At 39.2% G+C, this 26176-nt stretch overlaps 2 protein-coding genes across 7 annotated transcripts in view; one reads left to right on the plus strand and one right to left on the minus strand.

Annotated features, from left to right (window-relative positions):
* Positions 1-150: 150 nt before the first annotated feature.
* On the plus strand, positions 151-23855 carry LOC124156311 (protein yellow-like). 3 transcript variants are annotated; one of them, XM_046530785.1, is made up of 5 exons: positions 151-300; positions 8019-8252; positions 14534-14996; positions 18273-18583; positions 21476-23855. In XM_046530785.1, the coding sequence occupies exons 2-5, from the start codon at positions 8034-8036 to the stop codon at positions 21782-21784; spliced, it is 1302 nt and encodes a 433-aa protein (XP_046386741.1). In that variant the 5' UTR covers positions 151-300; positions 8019-8033; the 3' UTR covers positions 21785-23855. The 3 variants fall into 3 exon arrangements, with proteins under 3 accessions (XP_046386741.1, XP_046386742.1, XP_046386743.1); XM_046530786.1 differs by having other exon boundaries at positions 151-279; XM_046530787.1 differs by lacking the exon at positions 151-300 and adding an exon at positions 6059-6167.
* Positions 23410-26176, minus strand: part of LOC124156310 (influenza virus NS1A-binding protein homolog A-like) — a 156919-nt gene continuing 154152 nt past the window's right edge. For all 4 annotated transcript variants that reach the window (XM_046530782.1, XM_046530784.1, XM_046530781.1 and 1 more), the window contains exon 13: positions 23410-24552. In XM_046530782.1, the coding sequence (XP_046386738.1) occupies positions 24365-24552 (188 nt within the window). In that variant the 3' untranslated portion in view covers positions 23410-24364. The remainder of the gene's footprint in view (positions 24553-26176) is intronic.

A 26176-nucleotide genomic window follows, 5' to 3' on the forward strand; every position in this document is an offset into this window, starting at 1 on the left:
GCTTCGGAAACACCGGCTACCAGCCGATCCGCTCAAGAGAGGGGGGTGGGAAAGGAGAAGGGGTTGGTGGGGAGAAGAGATGCTGGACAGGAGAAAACGGGAGGCGGGGGCGGTATCACTCTTGGGAGGAAAAGAAAAGCTCGCTTGCAAATGCGAATGTATCCCACTCCTTCCTTCCGATCGGGAAAGCCGCGGCCGCGGAGACCTGCTGTGCAACAGTGAGAGAGAGAGGAGGAGGCTTCCACGGATCGTCGTTGGTGATTGGTCCACGCTCACCTGGTACGGTTAATCTCTCATTAGGTTAGTCGATCCTATATTTTTATTATTGATGCATTTATTGTTTAGCCAGTTTCGTTGGAAATATACCAATGTCGGATAAGGCCAAAACATTGGCTCAATTTACTGTTCGTTCGAAAAGAGTCTAAAAGCCCCATGAATATGTTAAGGCCATTTTACACGGGCACGCAATTGCACGATCCGACGTATGTACGAAGGCGTAGTCAAAATTGCTTCGTGTAAAGTGGTGAATTGCTGGAACGCAAGCGAGATGGCAAAATAGCCCGTTCTGATTTCGTTTGTGCATTCGCGCAGTTGCGAGCCGTGATGAGAAATTAATGCAGTTCTCATACGTAATTACGTTCCTCGTGTGAAACGGCCTGAACAGATTCAGCGGAGAGGCTCGCGGGATTTGCATCGTGTGTGTGTCCATCTTCTCAGACGACCGTTTCGCCGACATTGCCACTTGCTTCTTCTGGTCGATGAAGTGAGAAGAAGCCAGCTGTAATGCCGGCGAAGATGGACAGAATGGACCAGCAGTGACGCCATGGCAAAATTAGCAGTCCCGGAACGCACTTTCCTAAACTTTTTTTAGATGTGTAATATTAATCTTTGTGTTTTTTATTACAAGTTATAATTTGCATTTTATTACAAAATGTTTTGTTTCGGTTACGAATGTATATATTAGAAATTTGGAGGAAACAAAATTGATAAAAGTATTATTTGACTATTATGTCTTATGTTAACATGGCACCACTGATAACCGGTGCAAACCTCCTGTAAACCTCTCCTCTGAATCTTCAACACACCACGAAAGTCTACACAGGGATTTCAACACTCTAGGCCTACATGTGTCTAATATGACGGCCTTTCCTATTTTAACTTTTAATTGATTAATGCCCATTTTTAGAGATTTAGACCTAATGTCTCTATTCGATAGTACCTATGGGATCACTGCGTCTACTCTTTGTTGACATCTGTTTTTGATTTCTCGGGCCATATCCTGGTATTTTTGTTCTTTCTCCTCATATTTTTCCTTCAAGCTGTGGTTTGATTGCACTGCTAATTCCATTATCATGGTATGTTTTAATTTTTTTATTTATACATTTTTCATCCTCAAATTTCCTTTCCAAAATGCTTTCTCACGTATGAGGCTGTTCTGCACTCCTTTCTAAATGACCTAATCAGCCCCCATGCTTCATTTTCCGAGTGTTGAAAAGCTTATTTTTCACTCTTCAGTGCATTTTATACTGTTTCTGGAAAAGGCGTGTTTTTCTATCTTATTTGAAAAAAATTGTTATGCATTGGAACATGCTGCATATTGAATATTATCGTTGAAGTTATTCGAACGGTTAAGATAGGGTTAAGAACGGTTTACGGTTAAGAGTATTTCGCGAACTACCCCATCCTGTTTCCCCTTCCAATTTGAAACATCCCCGTAAGTATAAAATAGGGCTTCAATTCTAACCATAAACCCTTTTCTCTCCTTCCCATCTTACCTAAAATTCTTCACTCTAAAGGCCTTTTTACACTCGTCACGTACTTGCACAATCTGACGTGTGTACGAAGGCGCAGTCAAAATTGCGTCTTGTAAAGCGGTAAAATTGCCAGAACACATGCGAGAATGCGTGGACGTGAGATGACAAAATAGCCCCTCTTCTAATTTCGTTCATGCATTCGCGCAATTCCACGCCATTTTAGAAATTAATGCAGTTCTAACCTGCGCAATTCCGTGCCCCGTGTAAAACGGCCTTAACACCGTCTCCATCGTCCCCGCGCCATGTCATACTCGCTCCATACAGACACTCTGTCTCATCCGTATCTCAGCAAGAAGTTTCCTTCAACTCGCCCTTCACGTTCCACTTCCTCCTTCCTTTCCATTCGAGGGAATGGGAAATAAAAATAAATTTTTAAAAAGTTAAAAAAAAACACGCATTAAAAAAAACAATATATTCACTAAAAAGTAAAAAAATAAGCTCTTCTTCACACGGAGTAAAAAGCTTGGGTGCTGATTATATTTATTGGAAATGAGTTTAGAAGAGTCTGGACGGTAAGGATTGTCACGCAATATTAATATTTTAACCTAATCAGCAACTACACCTTATTATTATTCGAGGGCTGAAAAGCATATCGATGGCAGTTCTAACAATACGTAACTCCAATTCGGCCGGTTTGAGACAGGTATCTTAAACAAAGTGTAATAACATTAAAAAAGTAAAATACAAGCAAAAACCAAATATTTGTTTGCAAATGAATGTTTCTTTTTCAGTTTTATGAACTTTTGGTTTTTAATTTCAATGTACAAGTAAAAGAAATTAATCGTTTTTCTTGCTCTCCTGAAAAGTTGCTATTTTTGATATACGTGTTGTTAGAACTTAGCCATCGATAATTTTCACCTTTTAAAGCATTTAGAACTGTTTATGGGAAGATCATGTATTTTTAATTTATTTTTATTTTCTACTTTTTAGTGGTGAATAATGCAATTGATTATACCAGAGTTGTCAAATAAATTTTTGAAAAAAATTCATAACTATTGGTATCTATTGAGAAAAATTTTAAACTATTATTTCATGTGGAATTTTAGTTAATTAAATAGAGAACCACGGAAAAAATTTCAAATGTATGATTAGTGAATATTACATTGTCATCATAATCAAGCAAGCAAGTGTGAAATATTTGAAGCCGATCTGACCATCGGAAGTCGGTTAATATCAACTACAAGATTCAATCGATGAAACAGACAAAGCAAGAGATGAAAAAGCGCGTAAAAAGAAGAACATAACCAAATGGATTGATTCGTGGTCGGGGAGATTTTTTTTTCTTCAAAATTTCAACTATCGTCATTAATTTGTTTTTCATGGCACGATGGCCGGATGCTGCTGAGAGGGAGGTGGGGGTGAGCAAGTACGTGTTTCGCCGACAGACATTCTGACCCGAGCCCGCGTCATCTTCGTATCCGCCTCTCCTCGGCTGTTCGTGGGACATCGGTGCCCGACCTCCTTTGTAGCACTGGTTTTAATCCTCAATTAAAATTCGTGCATCGTCCTTCCTCCGAGGGATACCTGTCTTAAATTGGGCCATTAAGTTCAGCAGCAGGAATGACCAAGCAAGTTTACGTTCGATGATGATGATAATCAATTTTTTTTCGTTCGTCATCATCATCCAGTATGATTCAGACTCTTAAACCTATTTAACAATAACTTCAGTTCCCGTAACAATGAAATAGAAAATTAGAAAGAGCGTATGCTATTTGAAAACAAATTAAAATGCCCCACCTCAGCTTACAATTGCCATTATTTGAGGGAATTTCAAATTTCTCTTGGAATTAGTGCAGTAGCATGGAGGATAATTTTGTCTATGGAAAGTTATAAAAACTATCGCAATTCCTCTAACACTGATTTCGTGATTGATACGCGGTTTGTGCTGGGATTGAAAGAATATGTCTGGCCCATAATAATTCAAATTACGCTTAGTTAAGTTGATGTGAATGAGTTTTTGGAACGCTTCCCTACAGAATATTTTAGTTCGATTTAGCTTTGTTATTTCTCCGAATTCTTCATTTGCACCCGTTAAAGTAGTATCCGAGTAGTCTTATTGAATTGAAAAGCTTAACAATTTGTTCCAAGTTTTGACATTGAACCCCAATGGTTAATGTATTTTCTCGCTTCAATGAAATGGTACCTTTACTTTCGAATGAGGACGACTGGATCGAAAGTGCCTCGTATTAATTTCGGGAAAGCGGTAATATTCAGCTTTGAATGCTTTTATTTCCAAGGCCTATTAAGGGCTTTCTTAGTGATACTAGGGTAATGTCCAGCTATAATTTCATACAGGGTGGTAAATTGACTTATTCCATGTATTCAAAATTAAAATTTAACCCATCCAATCCCTTGGTTATCATAAAAAGAACCCCAAGACGTATTTAGCTATTGAACTGACGTTTTTTGACAGAGGTTGGAAGGGACTTGGAAACCGGTTTATTTAATATTTGTTTCACCGGATAACTATCCGGTGAAACTGGATAAATTTTAAGTGGAAGAGATGTATAAATTGAAATCTCAATACAATTCCAAATACCGTTGTGCCTAGCTACTGATCTTCGACTTGAATATCTCTCGAAATGCATTAGTGACTAATGAAATAAAGAAATTGCGTCAACATGTATGATTCTTCTCTTCATAGGTGAGTGAATGACTATGGTAATTTGTAATTAGATCGTGATTAAACAAATTATACCCATATACGTCTAAAATACGACACGATAAAAGAAGGTCCAGCGTTTATAATTTCTCGATTCCTTAAATATTCTTGCTTAAATATATTAAAATCGCTTGAAGGCTGTTTGCTTGCCAGTTTTGCTATTAACGCACATACTTGCTATATATATATTCGTGGTGAATTTTATAACGAAGCATCCAATGTGCAACGAGCTATAGATGAATCTTATGATGCTGGTTTTATAGGTGATAATGCTTGTGGTACTGGGTATAAACTTGACATTCATTTGCATAGAGGGGCTGGGGCATATATTTGCGGCGAGGAAACAGCTCTACTCGAGAGTTTAGAGGGTAACAAGGGATTTCCTAGACTGAAACCACCATTTCCAGCTAATTTCGGCTTATATGGTTGTCCAACAACTATTAATAATGTTGAGTCAATTACCGTTGTACCTACTATACTTAGACGTGGGGGGGATTGGTTTGCTTCATATCGTAAGTATTTTATGCGTTTGCCTCATGATACCTCAAGAGCAGAGTAAAGTAATTATTGTGATTGGTCTGTAAAATCTGGCAGCGATACTGGCAAATTTCAGCCTTTTAGTGATCCACTTCGTTCAACGAGACAAGCTTATTAAGATTTTACAAGATTAGAATGGTTTTTAAATATTTCATCATCTGTAATCTACTGACATCCATCTACTGAATCGGTACCCAAAACATCCATCAGCGGGTTTGACTTTCTGATGATAAGTTACACATGCCATGGGCTGAGGTCATTCAGTGCAAATTTATCTTCATTTGTTACAATACAGACATGTTGGCTGTTTTTCAAAGATATTCCTCAACCAATTTATTTTTACCTTATATCCTCGACTGAATTATCATGTCTTATCAAAGAATCACATCGGTGTTGATATATATTTAATCATCAGTCAACAATCCTAGGAATAGTTTGACGAAGCTCTCTATTCCGTTCTCCTATCCGATGGCCATGACAATTTTTAACCAGAAGTTAATAATCGTTTAATGCCGGATTTGTAGAAAATTGCATTTTAACAGTAGTTAATGGTAGATCATGCTGATCAATTTAGAATTATTACCCCTTTTCAATGCGTGCTCTTTAAATAATGACACATGGGTAAACCTACGGAAAACAAAAAACAAAAAAAGCTAAAAAGCATGCGGAACAAAAATTGTCATCTTAGTATTCTTATGCGATAAAGATTTTTTTCATCTGAAGCGGTCTCCAGAGATTTTCAAGTGCATGTTTAATTTAATGAGCGGTTTTGGTGGGGAACACAAAATATTTTCTCTCAATGCTGTGCAGCGGATTCAACTTTTGGCCTTGGGCTTCACAAGCGCTATTCAAAAGACATGATTCAAGAGGTGACATCTGTGGAATGCACACAAAATATTTTTCCTCGAAATGAAAATTTTCCCACAGACATGCCTCGCTTCCCACCTTAATATTCACACACTCCCATCCCTCCTCTCTGCCCCCACCCCTCCAAGTCTATTTCCCACGCTCAAACTTTCAAACGAATCCTTTCCTCCGAAAAACGACACAACTGAACGAGCTCTCCTCTCCGGACGTGACACTACGACGCGACACCTCGATCTTGTCACTGGAAAGGTCGGATACCACTGAAGACTGCACTGTCACCGGCTATTGTAAGTGTTCAACTGTCTAATAACCCACCATAATACATCACCTTCTTGGCCTGTATTTATTTCGGACTTGACCCGCGAATATAACGATTTTCGACTATCCAGAGGTGTTGTCATCCACCGCGCACTTAAATGGGTTTATAAAAGTCGCCACTCGCGTCGCACCGACAGCAGAGCTAACCGAATTTCGCGGAGAAATAAGTCGCCAATCATGGATTTTATCCGAATTTAATGCTCGTGAAGATGTGATCCATAAAAATTATCAATTTTTCAGTGCTATTCCTCACGATTAAGTGTTGTGACTAAGTTCTGTAAGCGTTATAAGTAAGTGTTATCACGATATTATTGTGGATGAATTAACAGCCATCATATTATCATTACCGATTATAATGCGACCGAAGTGGCGACAACAATCAAGCTCCATCGTGACGGACTGTTGTTACCATCTCTACGTAGTATCCTTGATAAGACATGGTATTGGAGCCGAGAATTGATCACGTAGTATTAGCGATTTTTTTGGTTGTCCATTTGAATTGCAAGCTCAATGGCCACTCAATTTAATGCTTACGAAGAGGGAAAATCGGGATTTCATTTGAGTCCGTTTAAAAGCATTTTAATCTCTAAATTTTCCCATTTCCTGTAATAATAACAATGAAGTCAGGTTTAGAATGTTGGCCCCTCTCACTTGGATGAATGTCATATTTTTTAATAGCACTCTCTGAAATATTCGAGATTTCTTTGTCAAACTTGCATCTGTTTCGATCGAAAAAAACGAACGAACGAAATCTGCTATACCATTCTGAATTTGGCGCAAGACCATAGCTGGAACATAATTCGTATGCCCCAGAACTTGACGACTTACTTGTGTCTCAGAGTGATTACATTTTTCTATTATCCCTACCTCCAAATTAGGGCTTCCGTACCATCCCATCGTTGGGGCCTACCGCGAATGTTCGGCGAATCTCACTCTCTGAAATGTTCGAGATTTCTTTGACAAACTTGCATCTGTTTCGATCGAAAAAAAACGAACAAACGAAAAGTGCTATACCACTCTGAATTTGGCTGAAGTAAAAAATGCCAAAGTTATTCAAACTGGGAGCTGAAACTGAATTTAAGGGAATGCATCAATCCCGCTCAACCAGTTCTGTTTTGCATATTTTCTTGAAGCATTTAAACTAAAGCTTGCATCTTCAAATTTTCAGGGAACATTGAGTATACTTTTGCCCAAATTTGCCCGTATCTCAATTATGAAGATTAAATCGAGGTAAAATTTTTCATTCGTATGTAATTAGTATTTAAGACATCGGGACACGTTTCAAAAGGTTGAATTTATGGAATCTGAAAGTTTGGAGACGAAAGATTAACTTTTTAACAAGTTAGACGTCACGAAGAAAATTAACTGAGCAGGTGTGATGCTTCCCCTTTAGGTGATATTGATATTCTTCTAAAGAGACAGTGAACCAGTGGCGTAATTTTGGGGGGATAAGGGTGTATTGAACCCCCTGAGAACCGTGAAAATAAAAAAAATATTCGTATCATGAAAAAAATATGCAACCCTGCTTGTTTGAAATACAGTAATTAAATATTGAAGTTGTAAATTGACCGCTTTAACTTATCCAAATTAGTAAGCAATTGATTTTCATAATAAACATATAGTAACCGGTTTATTAAATAAATAAACTCATAGTAGATCAACATTTCGTGCATTTTTGCCAGGTATGGTGTGCTATTCAATCTGATCCATTCTATCCATGTCCCAGCCCCTCCTCTGCGGTTGGCACTCTATTGCACTTTTGGTTCTCTGTGCGATCACTGTATTTATCTGCATTGACTTTCTCCCTCTGTGATATTCAGGGCAGATAATCCAAAATGGCGAACGGGATGCGGTGGATAAGATTTGCGGCTCTCACCTTGGTCCTAGCGGTGAATGGCTTCCGTTGTAACCCGACGGAGACGGACGCGGAGGTCGGCAACGACCAACTGGAGGAAGTGTACGCCTGGAAGGCCTTGGACTACGCTTGGCCATCCCAAGCCTCCAAGGATAGGGCCATTGCCCGAGGAGACTACATTCCTAAGAACAATGCCATGGTGAGTACGACAACGGTTGAAATAACTCGGTGATTCATCTCTGGAGCCCGATTTTGACTCTTTAGGCCTGTTTACAAGATACATTAATACGTGCCAGTTAACCCTTTAAAGACAGAACTAACTTGCCAACTGATTTTTATTAAAGGTTTTACAAATTTTACAATTATTAATAGATATTACGAAAGAAAACCCGAAAAAAATTGTAAATGCATTTTCAAGCATGATCCCAAACGGGAACACCCCATAAAATTTTGCTATTGCTTGAAAAATACATATACACTTGACCAATAACTTAGTTTAACAATGTAATATATATTGATCTTTTGAATAAATGAGCATTTGTTGCTGGAGAGCGAGTGTAGGGTAAAATATCGAATAAACCGCATACTCAATACAGAGGTGATGAAAATAACCAATTTTGAAAAGGTATTATCAACGATCAATGTATACACAAGTTATGTAATTCATAAAAAAAAATTCTTCCATAATTTATTTACATAAAAAAGCTATGAAAGTAATCACAGATATGAAATATAATTTTCATGAATTTTAATAAATCTGTTCCCAAAGTTGGACTTGGACTGTCTGATTGCTTGAATAATTTTGCGTTTTACACGTGTAAGTCGTTGTGAATAGAAGACAAAAAAGGCAAATAGCAGGTCAAACGGGCGTATTTTCGATTTTTTTTATCAGTGGAGTATTTTAGACTTAGGCTACCACATTGAAAATTTAATGTAAATTCTTGTCAGCATTAATCTGTATCTCAATTGTAAAAATTTTTCCTCCAATAATATAATGTGGCAAAAATTCTCACATACAGAGGCCTGTTTACACGATAAATTAACACGTACGTGTTAACCTCTGGCTGCATGAATGATATTGGTGGACGGGAACGGGTATGTACGAATGCATGTACCAAATTAGAACAGGTTCTATATTCTGAAAATGCGTTCGCACAAGTTGGATGGTTACACGGTGCATTTGCGTTTCATTCACGCGTTCATATATTTTGGCATTAACTCGTACGAGCTTATTTACCGTTTAAACAGACATTTTGTAGATAAACAACGCCAGTATTGGAACCATGGGAATTAACAGGGGATCACCATTGAAATAGCGTTTCTCCCAGGTCAAAATACCAATGGATTCTTAATTTTCAGATTTTGCTCCTATTGTCAGGCATGTAGCCAGAAGATTGCTCTGGGCATAGCTTGCATGGTATGTGGGTTGCCTATCCGGACCTTATATTTTTCAAATCGCACGCATTGGGAAGCCATACATATCATAAAATCAAATACATAGTTCTTTTGGATAACGCTGAAAGTAAAATTCATTTTTGGCTATTGGCAGGCCTTATGAAATGTAGCTATATAAAAAAATGGAGTGTCAGGGGGTAGGTGTCCGTAGGCTAAAGCTCTCCTCAGCTGATGTAACGGAGGTGGTCGCAACAAGGGAAAAAATTCGGAGGGGGGGCCGAAACCCTGATAGCGTAACCTTGTTACAAGTCTGCCCATTGTTGACATTAGAGTATTATTCCCTATATTGCACCCTCTATGTATCGCACATGGGTGTTTATTTCAACTGTTATTAAGAAACGAGCGATTTTCTCTGTGATGAATATTCTTCCTTCTTATGGCTAGCTGCCTATTTCTTTTCACCTCCTCTCCTCGGAGAACAAGAGAAAGATCCTTGTGAAGCCCACTACGCCGGAGAAGGACCCGGTGGATGCCACAACGTGCAGAAATTACGTGATAAATATGATGGAGGGAAAAATTGAAATATTAATCTCCCAAGGAAGACCGAGAGATATACACTTGGGGTACTCTACACTGGATTCTCCACTCCCATAATTGCATTTAATCAATATTCACAATAAATAGCGGAGCTCCAGTCGCTAGGACACAAGTCAACATACGTATCAGCCCGCAAGGGATACGCTACGCGTTGAATGTAATCGTTTATTGCCAAAACTCAAGCTCAAGTAATTAATATTAAGCTCAATTTCACAACTAATAATAATTCAATATAGTAATACAAACTCTATAGGTACTTGGTTCGATTCCCGGTCCGTAGGAACTTTTTTCTCGTGAGATAAAATGTGGAATAAGGAGAGGTTTCGATGCTGGTCTTAATTAACTGTGCAGCCATCTTGACCCCTCTGGCCTCTTAATGGTCTGGCCTTCTCTGGTCACTCTGCCAGTTCTTACAATTTTTATCCATTTTAGTTTTGTTCCTTAGGGATCGTGTTTTTCGGTGATATCTAGCCTACTTAAATTGAATCCTAGGCATACCAAACAGTTCTCGTCTTTCAGGCTATCTGAATGTTACCAAGGGTGGACTAATGGCTGCCACAATGGCTTAGGTGCTATTGACGAGCTTCTACGCAATGTTCAAATTCCTCATAACCATCGCTGTTTTGACCCCCTGATGCCCTCAAAAAGTAGAGGCAGTTGGCAAAACCGTAATAGATAGAAAATGTAGTACTTCGACAAATTTTCCAAGGGTTTCAGACTTTTTTTAGAGGTGATCGATTCTATGACTTTTTGTCGTATCTCGCTCTCTCGTTCGCCCCAAAAATTGTATAAAACAGTCAGTCACTGGTCGCGAGTGGGTTTTATAGCATAGTGATTCTCATCTCTTGTTTATGTATTTATTCTGCGACCTGATGATAGTAAAAAGAGATATGATCTTGGGGAAAATGAAATGAACCCACGTCTTGCTGGTGGCGTGTTCAGAAACGGGATTGTTGCGAGCGCTGCTGGCCAGAAGGAAAATGGAAGGTCACATCTCTTGAAGAATGTTCCATGCGAAATGAACGGAGGCGCTCGGACCGCACGACCTTGACCAACATGTGCGTGCGGAATAGTCGCGAGGGAGAAGCGACGCAATTCACCAGGTGGAAAACACCCAACTACCTCACTTCCTTATCCGCTGTGCAGAGAACGCGGGCATACTTCAGTTAAAAAGTTTCAGGACCAGTGTGAGCATTAAAACCACGAATATTACATTGGGGGATTCTTCAGAAGGCCTCTTAATCAGGGATGGGAAGTGAAACGAAACGAAATTGCCGGCCTCGGTGGCGGCAGGGTTAAGTCCTCGCCTGCCAAACAGGAGGTCGCGGGTTCGAGTCCCGCCTAGGTATATTACCCCAATCCAGGGCATGGTAGTTTGTGCAAGTTAAAACTGTTAACATGTCAAAAACCCCGATGTAAAAGGCCGTTTAGAGTGTTATGTAATATAAAAGAAATAAAAATTTCGTTTCGATTTTGAGGGAAGCAAAAGCTAGGTCTAAATAAGTTCCTGCACGAAATTATAATCACCAAGGAGTTTAGTTTCGATCCGGGAACGAAACTAAATTAATTGAAACTTCACTACTTATAGTTAAGTTTCGATCCCAGAAGTTGAGTGGAGGGGGATAAAAGGGAATAGTTTCGACCCAATACGTTTGCCATACGTGTACGTAACGCTTGTTTCGGTAACTATGTGCCGTTGAAACATGAAACAGAAACATTTCCCCACTACCCCTCCACGCTTCCATCCCCAATACCACTCACGTGATCACTCGTCGCGTCATGCTGTCATCAGGGTAGTGATCAAGGTCGAAAGTGTTTCAAACATTTTCATGAAACATGGAAATAAAGACCATGAAACAAAAATTTCAAACTTTTGTTTGAAACAACTTTTCAAACAAAAGTTTGAAACATATTGTTTGAAAATCCGGTGTAAACGCGGCTTTACGCATAAGTTCTAACAATTCATTGCTTTGCACAACGAGATTTTGACTGCGCTTTCGTACATATGACAGCTATTGCGCAAATAAGTGTCCCGTGTAAAACGGCCTTTAAGTCCGATAACTGAAATTTATATTCTTGATTATGTGATCTATTAAATTAGTAACTTTTCAGCGCCATTTCTCGTGGTTGCAAATATTCCACTGAAAATTAAGAGAATAAATGGATCGCTATGAACTCGCAGCGAACGCGGCGGCGGGCAATTTTGGAAGCCGTTTAAAATGCACCGAAAGTGGAAAAAAATCAGGCACTAACGGTACGGACTGGAGCTTATTCTATGAAGCTGAAATTGTGAAAAATATCGACATATTTATTTTCTCGGGAGATTATTTTCTCTAAAGAGAAGAAATACGTCACTATGAAAAGGCTGGAGGATAACAGAGCAGAGAATTGCGTCAAAGCAATCTTATTATTGTTGGCTAATGGTCATGATGACTCATTAACAGCCTTAGTGGATGAGGAAAAATGAGGTGACGATGAGTCAGACCTCGGTGTTACCCAGTGGTGGATTAAGAGGAAGGGATGTGACCGCCCCTCCTTCCGGTAATATTTAGAAAAATTGAAAATATGGTAATCTATAAGGTGGCTCTCCAACGTTAGTTTTTATTTCACCAACTCAGCAAACAATGTTTTAAAATAATTTATGAATATACCTTGTCTACGCATAGCCACTTGCCTACGCATATCAGGCCTCAGACGCACTGCCGCTGAGCGGTACTGCATACCATCGAGGCGTCGCGGAAAGCACTAAACCCATAACTACTCGAGCTCGAATTTATAAAAACATACCCCTCTCCCCCTTGGCTTGCGACCAGAATTTTCAATACCCCTGCCAATGGCATTAATGCGTGCAATTGAAGTTTAAAAACTTCCAGATAATCACATATTTTTATACGGAATACTAATTTATTCATCATTATCGTTATTCGTTACTAAAAACCTTTCATGCATCATCCCTATTAGGCGGTCACTCCATAGGATTTCAATTTTCCTTCAACTCGTGGTATGGCTGTTTAAGATCCGACACAGTTTCCTCCTCATCGATTCCGGTGTGGTCTTAGCTACATCTGACATTAGCTGGCATATTCATTTATAATGTTACAATCCAAACATTCGTATGCTGAAGTCCTCCATTCCTTCCTTTCCAAAGCAAGTTCCTTCAGTTCACTGATGTTATTCTTCCTTGCGTCCTTCTTTCTCTGCCCCAAGTAGTCACGGAACAACGGGGGGAAGGGGGTGAATTAAGCCCCCAATTGGGTCGAAACACACACTAGATAAAATCGAAATTTTTGGGGGTTGCCATTTTGTACATAAGTATTTAGTTACATTTTCTGGTAAATTTAACCACTATAACGAATTGAAAAACGAATTAGCTCTAAACTTAAGGCCTATTTTACACGCTTTTGATAAGCTGCAATCAAGGGGCAGACCCAGAGAGGGGCAATAAGCACCCTTGGGTATCCAATTTGCGCCAGATAGAATAGTTATTTTGTTCGGACCCCCACTACTTCTGGGAGGTCCCCCCTTTCCCTATCCTGGATCCACCACTGGCTCCAAGTATATATCGCTCGGTCTCTAGGGATTAATGCTTTAACAAATTTTCACTCCATCATATTTCTCCCGTAATTACTGCGCCTTAAGGAATCCACCGGGTCCTTGTCCCGTGCCTCCTCTTTGTTTTCCCAATACTTCCTTTTTAACGTCACTTCGTCAGTCTTCTTCTTATTCCTATTCTCTTTTCCACTTCCATTGCTCCTTCGACTGCTGCATTTCAAATCCCCTTCCCTCTTTAAATATGGCCGATCCAATTCCCCTTTATTTTCTCCTCCACAGACACATATCAAAAGCGTTAATTCAACCCCTTTCTCTTCTTCCCAAAGTCAATGTTTCGCACCCATACAACACAACACTTCACACGTAGCATTTAACCAGTCTCTTCCTTAGGTCTAGGTCCACACTGCTACATAACACCTTTCTCCTCTTATTAACCCATTATAACCCAATGTTGCTTCTGAGCAACATCAAAAATGTATACATTTTTAGCTCTATTTAGGAAATATCTAAACTACGTATTATTTTTTTGGTGTAAAGTTTAATGATGAAATATTTAGCGGCCACGATGATTATGATTGAGTGCAAAATTTTCAAGTTTAACAAATAAGAAATCTTGAAATTTGATTTCTACCAGAAACCGCTGTGGGTTAGAAAGGGTTAAAAGCTTCCTTTCCCGCAGCTATTTTAATTATAATTAACTATTAAATAATAATTAAATGACTTCCTCCCGTTGCAGGTAGGTGTAAAGATTTCGCATCCTTACAACACATCACTCCACACCACCAATATTTCACCAATCTCTTCCTAAGCTCAAGGTCCACATTGCTACAATCACCTCCCTCTTCTTATCGAAAGCTTACTTTCCCATAGCTATTATTCACGACGTGATAATAATAATTGACTATTAAATAAATAAATGAATTCCTCCCGTTGCAGGTTGGCGTTAAGATTTGGGGCGACCGGGCGTACGTCGCCGTACCTCGATGGCTTCCCGGCGTCCCCGCGACCCTCAACTGGTTCCCCGCCGCCGCGGGCGAAGACGTCAAAGGACCTCTCTCCACGCCCCTGACCCCTTACCCCTGCTGGGAGATGCAGGAGGTGGGCAACTGCTCCGCCATCCAGTTCGTGCAGAGCATGGAGATCGACCCTCTGGGCAGGATGTGGGTTCTGGACGTGGGGAGGAGGAACTTCTTCACTCCGACCCCGGACAACTCGTGTCCGCCCAAACTGGTGCTGCTCGACCTCAACGAGGATGGACGCGTGCTGCGCACCTTCGTCTTCCCCGATGAGGTGGCCTCGCACACGCGCAGCTTCCTCAACGACCTGGTGATCGACGTCAGTGGCGGAGGGAACGGCTCCGACTGGTATGCCTACATATCGGACGCCATGGGAGACCCAGGTGAGACCGAGCGACCAATTTGTGCATTGCGTATGTCAGTGGCGCAGCGAGGGGGGGGGGGTTTGGGGGATAAAACCCCCCCAGAGCTCAGAGAAACTTGTAATTTTTATCCATTTTACTTCATTTGATTAATATACTTATAGAAGAGTCTAAGGATTACTAAAATATCTCTCGGAATGCCATAAAACTCAACATTTTGAACCATTTATCTTAAAAAATTTCTAGGGAAGAGCCCCCGCACCTCCCGCTTATCCTGGCGGTTATACCACACACGCCAGGTCTAGTTGCGCCTAAACCCCCTAGCCTTAATTCCTAGCTGTGCCCCTGGCGTAGGTCACTCCCGTAAAGTTATCACCGTGGCTAGTCCCGGTGTACTTAAATTCGTCTAGAGCGAACACCTCCTTGTGTTCAAAATTCGGGCTTTGCTCTCCGGCTGTGGCGCTGTGCGCACAACTTGGACTGCTAGTCGCATAATATTCTCAGCAGTCCATACCACTTTGTCCGGTATAGTCCAAAAATTTCCGCAGATTTTATGTTGATTAAATCAGATTAATTTTGTTTTTGTTTTTAATTTTGTTTTAATTGTAATTAAGGAACTCGGAAATGAAATTTCCGCCTGTTTATCAAAAACACATCCTGCATATATGTTTAGTACGTCTGACCTGACCAGAGATAATTTTTACGGTCGCGGTATATTGACCGTGAAAGGTTAGTATCATCATTAGACTTTTAAAGACCGTAGCGAGGCTGTAGCCTAACAACATTTTAAGTGACAGCTGAGTTTTTTGCGCCTTAGGAAAGTGTAGGGAAGGAGGGTGGAGAGAAGCCTGACAATGACATTAGTCGGCTCTTGAGAAAAGCCTCCAGCACAACTGCGGCTCAACGTCTGCATCAACATACCACCTCGCAAGCCGCCTCCATAGGACGCCAGCCGTTGATCTGTACGAAAGTTACAAAAAAATTAGGTGCACCAAATATCTTTGAATGCTTTTCCAAATCATAATTATCTCCCAATGTCTCTAAGGGTCCCAGCATATGTCATACTCTGCGGTCTAAATAACTGAGGTCCGTAACAGGAGGAATTAAATTGGCCAGAAAGCGGTTTTTCAGTTTTTTTCCCAAAAGTTAACCGTAGTTTGTCTATCACAGAAACTTTTCCTAAACAAAATCACATATAAAAACTCTTAAGCTGAAAAGTTAATAAAAATTTTTTCCATAATTATTTCAAAGAACTTTGATTTCTCGGGACCATCCTAGGCTCGTGGGAAAATGCCCTGAAATCCCTCTCGTTACACCCCTGACAAGGGAATTTAGGAGAGTTAATTTAAGTCAATTTTCGGGTGATCCCAACATTTCCCAACCGATGCCGGTTGAGGAAAATGACTGGATTATTGCAATCATAAATTAATGCACCTAATAGAGGAGATTGAAGCAAGAAGGAGGGGTGAATTCGTGAGGTGGACTGTTTACATATTTGTATCAATTTTTGAATAAACTTTGCCAAGAATTTCCCTAGCTAAAACGACCAGAATCGGTGGGGAAACGTTGGAATCAATGAACATTGACATTGACCTATCCACGACGAACTCCCGTGTAAGCTTTAATGTTGATAATCTAACCTCTAAATATTGTGTCTCCTGTGTGATTCACCGATGTATTTGGGGTAGGGTAGAATTTTGCCTGACACGAGATCCGGAATTAGTTTGGTTTGGGTACATCAAGCGACGTCAAAGCCCGCTGCGCTATCTTCGGCTTTCAAGGGATTCCCTCCGCTAAGATCCTTTAGAAGATGCGAGACACTTTCGGTCTCGTGTCATAAATTGCTTACCGAAACGAGGTGCTTCTCTTTTTATCTTAGTTGGTGGTGTTAGATCTTTGTTTGTTTTGCCCTCGTTGGATCCGTGCGTGCGAGACTAAAGGAACAAAATTTGGCAGGTCGCCTAAAGTGAATAATTTAAAAACTGAGAAAGATGATTGTTGTCATCGGTTTAATTCATTATTGATGATCATAAAATAATAAAATTCAGTAAATGAGAAACATATTTGCGTGCTGAGTGCATGAGAGTACTTTAAAAGGGTGAACTTGTTCTAGATATGAAACATATGTTGGCCAGTCGCTTAATATTCACCCAGGCCAGTGGCATAACTAGGACTATGCTTTGGGGGGGGATAGCCTGAAGTGGCGATCCTCTACCCCCGTTGGGGAAAATTTTTGAAAACTAGCATGCCTGGAAATACATTTCACATAATTTTCGCACTAAAAAATTAACTACAGGCAGACGCAGTTGTTAAATGTCAAAACTAGACAATAGTTTTAAATATTTTTAGGAGGCATTTCGAACTTAAAACGTAATTAATGAAGTAAATGGATTGTAGAAAAAATTATTAAAAAATGGAGTACTACTTACCTTTAGTTTCCACAAATTTCTTATAATCCTATAATTGGAAAGGAAACATTCAACCAAAGGAAAAGAAAAAACGTCTGCAGGGAATTAAATTCCTTATTTAATATCTGTAAAAATCAATACAAAATAGGACAATAGCAAATCCAAGAATTATTTCTCGCTAAAATCATGTACCGTCATGCCTATATGTACTTTTCAGTATGATACATATTTTTCAAAATTTCATCATTCCTTCACTACTATGGTTTGGGCTGCGCACTGATGCACCACACTGACGGTCAGGATATGTTCTTTTATAGATGGGACAGGTGTAATCTGATTGGTTCTGGCGTGTTCTGTTTATCCCTCTCTCATAATTCAAACTTGTTTCAGTTGGTCACATTAGCATCTCAGCTGCACTAGCAAGACTGTCGGGAGACATGCAGCCGATTACCTGGTGGTCAGTGGCGGATCCAGGATAGGGACAGTAAGATTGGGGAGGGGGGCAAGTACCCTCCCAGCAGTAATTGGTGTCCGAAAAGAATTACCATTCTATCTAGTGTAAATTTGATCTGCCACTGGATTGTAACGTACCAAAAGTGTGTAAAATAAGCCCTAAGTTTAGAGCTAATTTGTATTTCGATTCGATAAAGTAGGTAAATATACCAGAAAATATAACTAAATACTTTTGAACAAAGTGGCAACCTCCAAAAATTTTGATTTTATCTGGTGCGTGTTTCGACCCAATGGATTGGGGGGGGGTTATAGCCCCTTAGCCTCAACCCCCCCCCCCCCCCAATAGATACGCCACTGCTGGAGGAGGACTCGAAAATCCTTCCTGCATTTGCTGACCGAACTCAGTAAAGCTTTAATGTATTTTTTCCATCTGCAGCCTCTGGAGGTGGAGGTATTGTTGTGTACCACCTCGGCAGCGACCGCGCTTGGCGCGTGGCAGACTCCGCATCCATGAACGTGGATCCCGCGGCCTCCGAGGCGATCGTAGGCGGCCGCAGATCCAAGCTGAGGGCGAATGTGGATGGCATAGCCCTGACTTCCCTGTCTGAGGGTGCCGATAAGGTCTTCTACGCTCCCCTCGGCAGCTTCAACCTCTACACGCTCCCCACGTCCCTACTAAGAGATCCTCCTGCGGATCCCACAGAGATCAGCAGCTCCGTCATCGATTTAGGCCGGAGGATTTCTCAGGTGAGTAATGACATGTGACTGCTTATTGGGGGAACGGATGTTGTGCATGTTGTGCTCCTTTTAGGAAAATTTAGGTTATCAACAGTGTCGGTTTGGCCAGGTTGGCGATCGCCGACGGCCCCGAGATTTGGGGAATCACCGTGTTGCTCAACGCTCGCGTCTATCGTGAATCATGTATGAAAGGTGTAATAAACGGCTCAGATTACCTGAACCAAATTTTTTTGCAGTTACAAAATTTTACGTTGTCATTAGTTGGTTTCTTTACAATCCATTTATTTATTTCAAAAACCCACATACAGCAATCATTGCCAATTTACAGTGGCGCAATAACAAGATAAAAAAGATTATATACTCCGTGAATCTCCGTGAAAAAAAATTGTATAAAAACTAATTAATATAAATATGTCATAATAAAATTTAGAGCATGATAATTTTACGAAATGGTTATTCGAAAAGGTTATTTTTGAGTTAAAAAATAGATTTCAAAGCAGTTTCAAGGAAATAATTCACTAAATACATAATAGAACCTTAATACATTTTTACATTTTATTAGCTGTGAAATTCTCAATTTTCATAGGATTTTTCTTGCGATATTGCTAACTTTATTAATTTGTATGTAGCTTTCAAGAGCCGGAATAGCGTTTAAGTCCATTTTTGGCAATGTCTATCCCTAAACTTTTCCGGGGGTAGAAGGGCCCCGTCACGAGCCCCAGCTCAGGGCCCCCAATCATCCCAGACCACCCCTGGTTATTATTAAAGTATTTTACTGGTGAAGTCGCGGGATATTTTACCGATCGCCTATATCCATCTTCACTCCCAAATTTTTTATTCAAAATAAGGCCCATTCTTTTTCATCCTATCAAAAAATCCTTTTCTCCTTTTTCCCTTCCTATGCTTAAGCTTGAATGACACGATCATCCATCCCTCCCTGTTTCCATCCCTCTGAGCTCCAGCGACAGCATTTCAGGAACCAAATGAATGATCGCTCGACCTATTATTTTCTGAATTTGACGATGATTTCCACAGTACCTTTTCCCATCGCTTGTTCTGTCACTTACCGAATTCACAACTGTCGTTGAATTAAAATCGAAGTGTGGGGTTACATTCGCTGTTAGCGGGCGTGCTTTCTAAATGGCTGGAGGACGGTGCCAGCGATGGTTGCAGCGACGAAAAAAGGGACACAACGAGTGATGGAAAAAGGGTATGGGATTTCCATCCCTCGAGCCATCGCGGAAAATGATCGCGTGAAGCGGCCATTTTTTCTGACATCATTGGATCGATCGCTGTAGCTGTACCTCGCTAAGGATAGGAACAATGATCCTGTGATTCAGGCTTCACCCGACATTCTCCCCTCAAAAACTCTTTTCAATATTCCCTCCCTGCTCAGCACTCGCTCGATCCAAATCTTCTGTCGCCTCTGCATGTCATCTAGAAGCTCTCTCTCCTCACCCATCATGTCCAGAACTTCGTCATTCCTCCTCCTCTCCCTCCACTTCACCTTCCCCATACCGATCTATCTGTTTTCTTCAAGATTACGGCCAAAATAGTTGAATTTTACTCTTTCAGCTCTAGTCGTGGTCCACCTACGTTCCTTGCTCGCGATGTTTTACAAAGGTGAATTTTCACACAGTCATGTTTCATTAGAAATAGTTTTGTTAAATAAGATTTTGGGGGTATTAAAAATACACATAGAAATATTACACCAGTGTCGTAGCAAGGGGGGGGGGATCCGGACCCCCCCGAAATGCAAAAACACAATTATTGTCCTTCATTAGAGAAAACAAAATATCGAAAAATCAGGAATTTACAAAAAAATGTTTCTTTAAGAAATTAAGTTTTTTCGATTATGAAAAGTGTTAAAATTATTTTAAAACCCATCGCTTAGTGCCCGGTTTTTCAAAAATTTCCCCCCTAGATTTTTGATCCCCCCCCCCACGAACGTAATTCCTGGCTACGCCACAGTATTACACTTTATCTAAACATTTTTACCAAATAAAATTTATGCAAAAACATACTGGGAGGTTATTATAATGAATTATATTAAATTTATTGAATTGAATAACATAAAATTTGGAATAAATAGCAATAAATAAGTAAATTGAGATGCCTCCAAGGTTAACCTGTGATGAAGCAACCTAAATTATTTTTTATGCATTGGTATGACTTTTTTAAAGTTTTTTTTTTCATTTAAAAGTTAAATAAATATCTAAACAAAAAATTTAACATTGGAAGCATTCGTAATAACACAGAATCAAGATAAGGATTTCTTAAAGTGAAAATAAATCTTGTGTAATAAAAAACTCTTTTGCCACGACTATTATTTATAATTTTTAAAGGTTATTATGATTTTTGAATTTTTTATTGTCTTTAGCTAAATAAATGACTGCTGAAGGCTATCATTATCAATCAGGTCACTGGTTTCATAAGTAATATGGCTTTAATTCTAGGTGAATACATAATATGAGGTGCCAGTAAATTTACATGTGGAACAACAGGCATATCAGTAGCCACCTGAAGAATCTTGTGACCAAGTGATTAATAGTAATAGATCTCAGGTACACAGGATAAATTGCCATGTGGAAATAACTATCTGAAAAGCATGAGTAATAATTTTTATTCCACTCAATAACATTCAGTCGGGGATCCAGAAATATTTTTTGGCATAACCAGCTGAAAGCTAATATTGTTTTAAGGAACCTAGTTTATGCATCAATCTCTGCACGGTAATTCTAATCACTCCACTCAAGTAATTTCAAATCCAAGGTACAATATAATTTTTTTAGCCCCTGGGTTGTTTTATTTTGATTTCATCATTTTCTGAGTTCAAGGGATATCTAAATGTGCAATGACATATCTGAAAATGTAAAGTTTCTGATTTTATTCCATTAATAGGGCGATGGAATGGCTGTAGACAGCACAGGGGCATTATACTTTGGTCTGCTGGCAAAAGATGGCTTTGCTCGTTGGACCCATGAAGCACAAGTTGGTAATGGAGATCCCTCTGAAGCGGAGATCGTGGCACAGGATTCTGTTCGTCTTCAATGGGTGGACAGTTTCGGCTTTGATAGCCCCAATAAAAGCTTATTTGTAGTATCAAACAGACTGCAAAACCTTCAACTGGATGATGTAAATCTTGACGAAATTAATTATCGTCTGTTTCGCATCAAAATTAATGCAAGGTCATACATGTACCCAGACTGATGATGACGAATCAGTTATCTTCAAAATGTTATTGTAATTATTGCCATCTGTGTATTTAAAATTTTGATCGCAAGCTACATGAATGAGCATGAATATGATAAAATGGATTTGATACTGAAAATCTAAAAATTAATCATCAACTGCACACCATAATGAATGCAATTGTTTCTTTATTAAACCAGGTTTAGCATGCATTCTTGGAAGGTGCATAACTAAGTGGATTAAGTAAATTGAACAAAAATCCCTCACACTCTTTCAAAATTACAGCAATCCAATTCATAACCTAAAAATATACTCACCTAGTAGGTTCTCACTGAATTTTATATTTCAAGAATATATGTATTTAGAAACTTAGTGGTAGTGATGAGGCAATATTTGACAGAAGAGAAGCTCATGAATATCGATGATTCCACTGCACAAACGCTCAACAATTGCCCACCGAATCAAATCCACACATCTAACTACTTTTGTCGCTAATCCTGTCATTGAATCAAATTGATGCCAACTGGCCGGGAAGCATGAATCACCTGTTACCCTGAACAAGACCAATAATTCTCTTTCTTAGTTGAATTTTAATTACAAAATTAGTCATCTACACAAAAATCTAAGAATGAGCCCAAACTAATTTATTCCAGCAACAAAAATTCATGAACAGCAGGTTGAGTGGTATATGTGGCACATTCAAGTTCTAAGTTTTCCAATTATTAAAACAGCTAGGAAAGGCCATGGAATCGTGGCATCGATGTTGTTAAAAATACGCACGTCTGCAGAGAGATTACATCGAGAAGTAACACCAGTTTCATAGTTTTAGGGTAAGTAGCCAGTCAGAAAAAATTTGGAGGCAATAGAAATTGAATGCACCTCGTACATAGATTCTCATTTCAGAGGGCTTCATTCTTAAATTCACCCCATGATATTTAGTAAATTTATATGTATATCAATTATAATCCATATTAAGTATCACTGCATGCCACGACCATACCCTGGCACATGATTTATTAAATTAATTCAGACTAGGGTACTGATTTCTACATGTTCCTCATTTTGGGAGGGTCCTTGCCGCCTCCCCTCTCTTGCATTTGCCATGGAGCATGCAGAAATGGCAAACAAGGGTCTTTAAACAGCTGTATGTATCAAACTAGAAAGACTTTTTTTCAATTGTCTGTTACAGCTACCCATCCATTATTGTAGCTAGACAGCACTAACAAGTGTTCTAAATGAAAAACCTACTTCTTAGTGCCCAGATAATAATTATATCTTCACAAAACTTGAAAACAACGATCAAGGAAAGGAAAGACACTTGAAGCACTGAAACTTAATTAAAACTTATAAGCTTTTAGAGCCATTAAAGCTACCAACGTCAATGCAGGGAACACAAACACTATTGTCTCCCTCACTCCAAAGAGCAATGCATCTTCAGCTCTGCATGCTGGCGAAAGACAAGTGCACGAAATAGGTGAGGAAATGGCTGCTTAAGTATCAGCCAAGGCCATGTTTTCCTTAGAGATAGAAAGAATGAAGTTTGTAACATGATTAACAGCTATGCGAGTTGTGAGTGTGAACAGCAGGCAAATTGAACTGAAAAATGAGTGATAGGATAACTGGGATAATGAAAACAAATTAAATTAACATGAGAAAACTCAACTGTCATCTCCTTTTATTTCCTTTCTTTCAATGTGAAGTACAATAGACAAGCTGTTTCAGTATAAAAAGTATAACAATAATGTCCAAGAACAAGATTCAAAGGCTCAAGATGTAATTAACTTCTTAGGCCATTGACCTTCATACAATATGGAAGTATTTCTTGCATACTAAAATAATGTCAAACCATTTGACAGGTGGTCTTCAAAATATAACCGCAAAAGACTTCGACAGCTGCAAGAACTTAATTAAAAATTTTCAGTAACAAATGCGTAGTAAAAATGTCTTTATTTGAAAGTGCATCCAAAAGTTCACCATACACTTCCCTCAATACCGCTTAATTAACATACGCTCACACACAAACATACAAGGTAGGGAAAAGGACCTTTGTTTAAGGTTCATGCAGTTAGAGATATTACAATTGAACTTACTATTGCAAAAAAAAATGCTGTGGTGGACATAAAAAAAAAGAGTATCATACCACTAGCCACTTTGTCTCATGTTAAAACTACCTAGCCACATCAAGAGTGAACAACTATTATCCAATCTTGACCAACACAAAAATCTCACATTTGAAAAAATTTGGTGTCAAGTAAACTTCGTTTCCAAAGGCGGTGTAGGAGTCCTCTCCAAGTACAAAAAAAAAATTAAGAAAAAGATCAGTGTAGTAAACCATGGAAAATTGTCATTGATAACAAAATAAGTGATTTGTGTAATTGGCTTTTCTTAACATGAGTGCTGTACCACTGAAATTCAGCTCTCATATGCTTTACAAAAATAAAAAGGATTTATAAACCCTATCATTAACATCTCATATTACAAATGTTTCTTAGATCATATTCTAAGTAAATTTTTATATGGAGAGTAATAAAAATTGTCCTATCTCATAATTATCTCATACATATCTGCACAAACATCTCCACTAAAAAAATCACACCTTTACGTGCTAATACCATTACTCTGTTCTCCATTTACTCTGGGATGATTATCTTCTTCCGCTGACGAAGAGCCTTTGGTCCCCGGCCTCAAATCATCAGGAATCACTGTTGAAGGGGTCTTAGGTACAAATGTGGTCCACTCATCGGTATTTTCATCCAAATACTCAAAACTATTGAGGAATGCCTTTCCTGTGAAAAATAAAATAGGAAGTCAATTTGAAGCTTTCGAAAGTATGTTAAATGGAAGGTTATTCCTCGGAACAATGACTTCATCAACTCCTCCATCAAAGTTATTATTCATTAAAATACAGGTATTTTACCCATGCAGCATGATATTGGGACAGTTGAAAATATTTTCAATTAAGAATCATTAAAGACTTAAAAATTTGTAATTCATTATTGATGCTTCCATTTTTTCTCAAGGAAACAGAAAATGATGTACGCAAACTAGACATTGGTATTTTCTGCCTTTAACGTTTAATTGTATTTTAAGAGCAAACGTGTTCTATTAAAGTGGGTATATCATCTCTAAAATGGCGTAAGCATTTGAAAGCATGATAGGTATACGTTTGCCTGAAAAGAATACCCTCATTACACCAGGCACAGAAGAAATGTAGCGGAAAAGGAGAAATAGACCGGGTGTACTGCGGGCAGCATAGTCTCTTTCAAGATAACCTTTAAAGATGCAACTTTACGGTGTCGTTAATAATAAATAATTCATTTCGTTTGGTGCCATCTGCGGGCAGAATTTTTTGGTATATGTTTATGACGACTTTCAATAGTGGTTGTTTCACTTCCTTCGCAAGTGTAGACAATTGCCAAAAATTGGCATTATATCGAATTTTAAAATATAACTTCGGTATTTCTAGGATGAAGAACATTTATATTTCTGTTTCAATCAATTCTCAAAGTTGAATTAGTTCTCTTGTTTATGCCCTGAAAATTTCAAGATGGTAACTTTTTCACGGTTCCGGTACCCGGTTCTACCAGTTCTTGGCCTGTGGAACCGGTATCGAGTACCGATCGCATCAAGTCAGTACTTTGGATCCGGATCGAAGCGGTGGCAATGATTTGAATTTAGTGCCCAAAGTTGAAAAGCCTTGCATTGAATTTAAGGCCAAAAGTGAAAAAAAGATTAAAAACGCATATATTACTTTCCGATTGCAAGCTGTCCAGGTTTTTTTCTTTTGAGATTCACTCACTAACACGTGCATTTAAGGGTTCATCAGTTTGTCGCTCTCGCCAACATTGTAACATTTCCGTAGCTGTGGCTGCTTTCAAACGAGCTGACTTGCCCCTGTCCTCTATGAATGACTTCAAACGAGTTGAATCGCTCCGTTGACGGCACGGCACCCATTTTAATCTGGCCCGGCAATGCACCATGCCTTCTACGGCGTGGAATAGAGACAATGCTAAATAGAGGTCTCTTTAGATTAAACGACTTTTCGCCCGCTGCCGTTCATGCGAAATTCAGGCGGCAGAAAATCGTTTTGTCTGAAAGTGGTCTCGCAGTTGAATCTTTTACATATATAGTAATTCTTCAACATACGAACAAAATGCCTTTTCAGAGCTTGTTTGTAAGTTAATAAACCTAGGCAAATCATCGAAAAGAGTGGTTATCCTGCAGAATGCAACACTGCATTACTATATTGCGTTAGCTCGCAGCTGCTCAGTTTATCCATTTGGTGTCACTATATCGGCGTGTTGAACAGTTTATTGTTGAGGTTATAAGAACTCTGACAGTGGAGCATGCTAACAAATTGTCAATTTGTAACAATTTAAGCTACATCGCAGAATATATTTTGAACTAACT

This window comes from Ischnura elegans, chromosome 3, assembly GCF_921293095.1.
Source record: "Ischnura elegans chromosome 3, ioIscEleg1.1, whole genome shotgun sequence".
Lineage (NCBI taxonomy): Eukaryota > Metazoa > Arthropoda > Insecta > Odonata > Coenagrionidae > Ischnura > Ischnura elegans.

What these genes read in the sequence shown, in the direction of transcription:
- LOC124156311 (XM_046530785.1), top strand. Translation starts at nt 8,034, where the DNA reads ATGGCGAACGGGATGCGGTGGATAAGATTTGCGGCTCTCACCTTGGTC. An exon ending in GGACGCCATGGGAGACCCAG is followed by an intron (nt 14,997 to 18,272) that starts GTGAGACCGAGC and finishes TTCCATCTGCAG; the next exon opens with CCTCTGGAGGTGGAGGTATT. An exon ending in TAGGCCGGAGGATTTCTCAG is followed by an intron (nt 18,584 to 21,475) that starts GTGAGTAATGAC and finishes TTCCATTAATAG; the next exon opens with GGCGATGGAATGGCTGTAGA.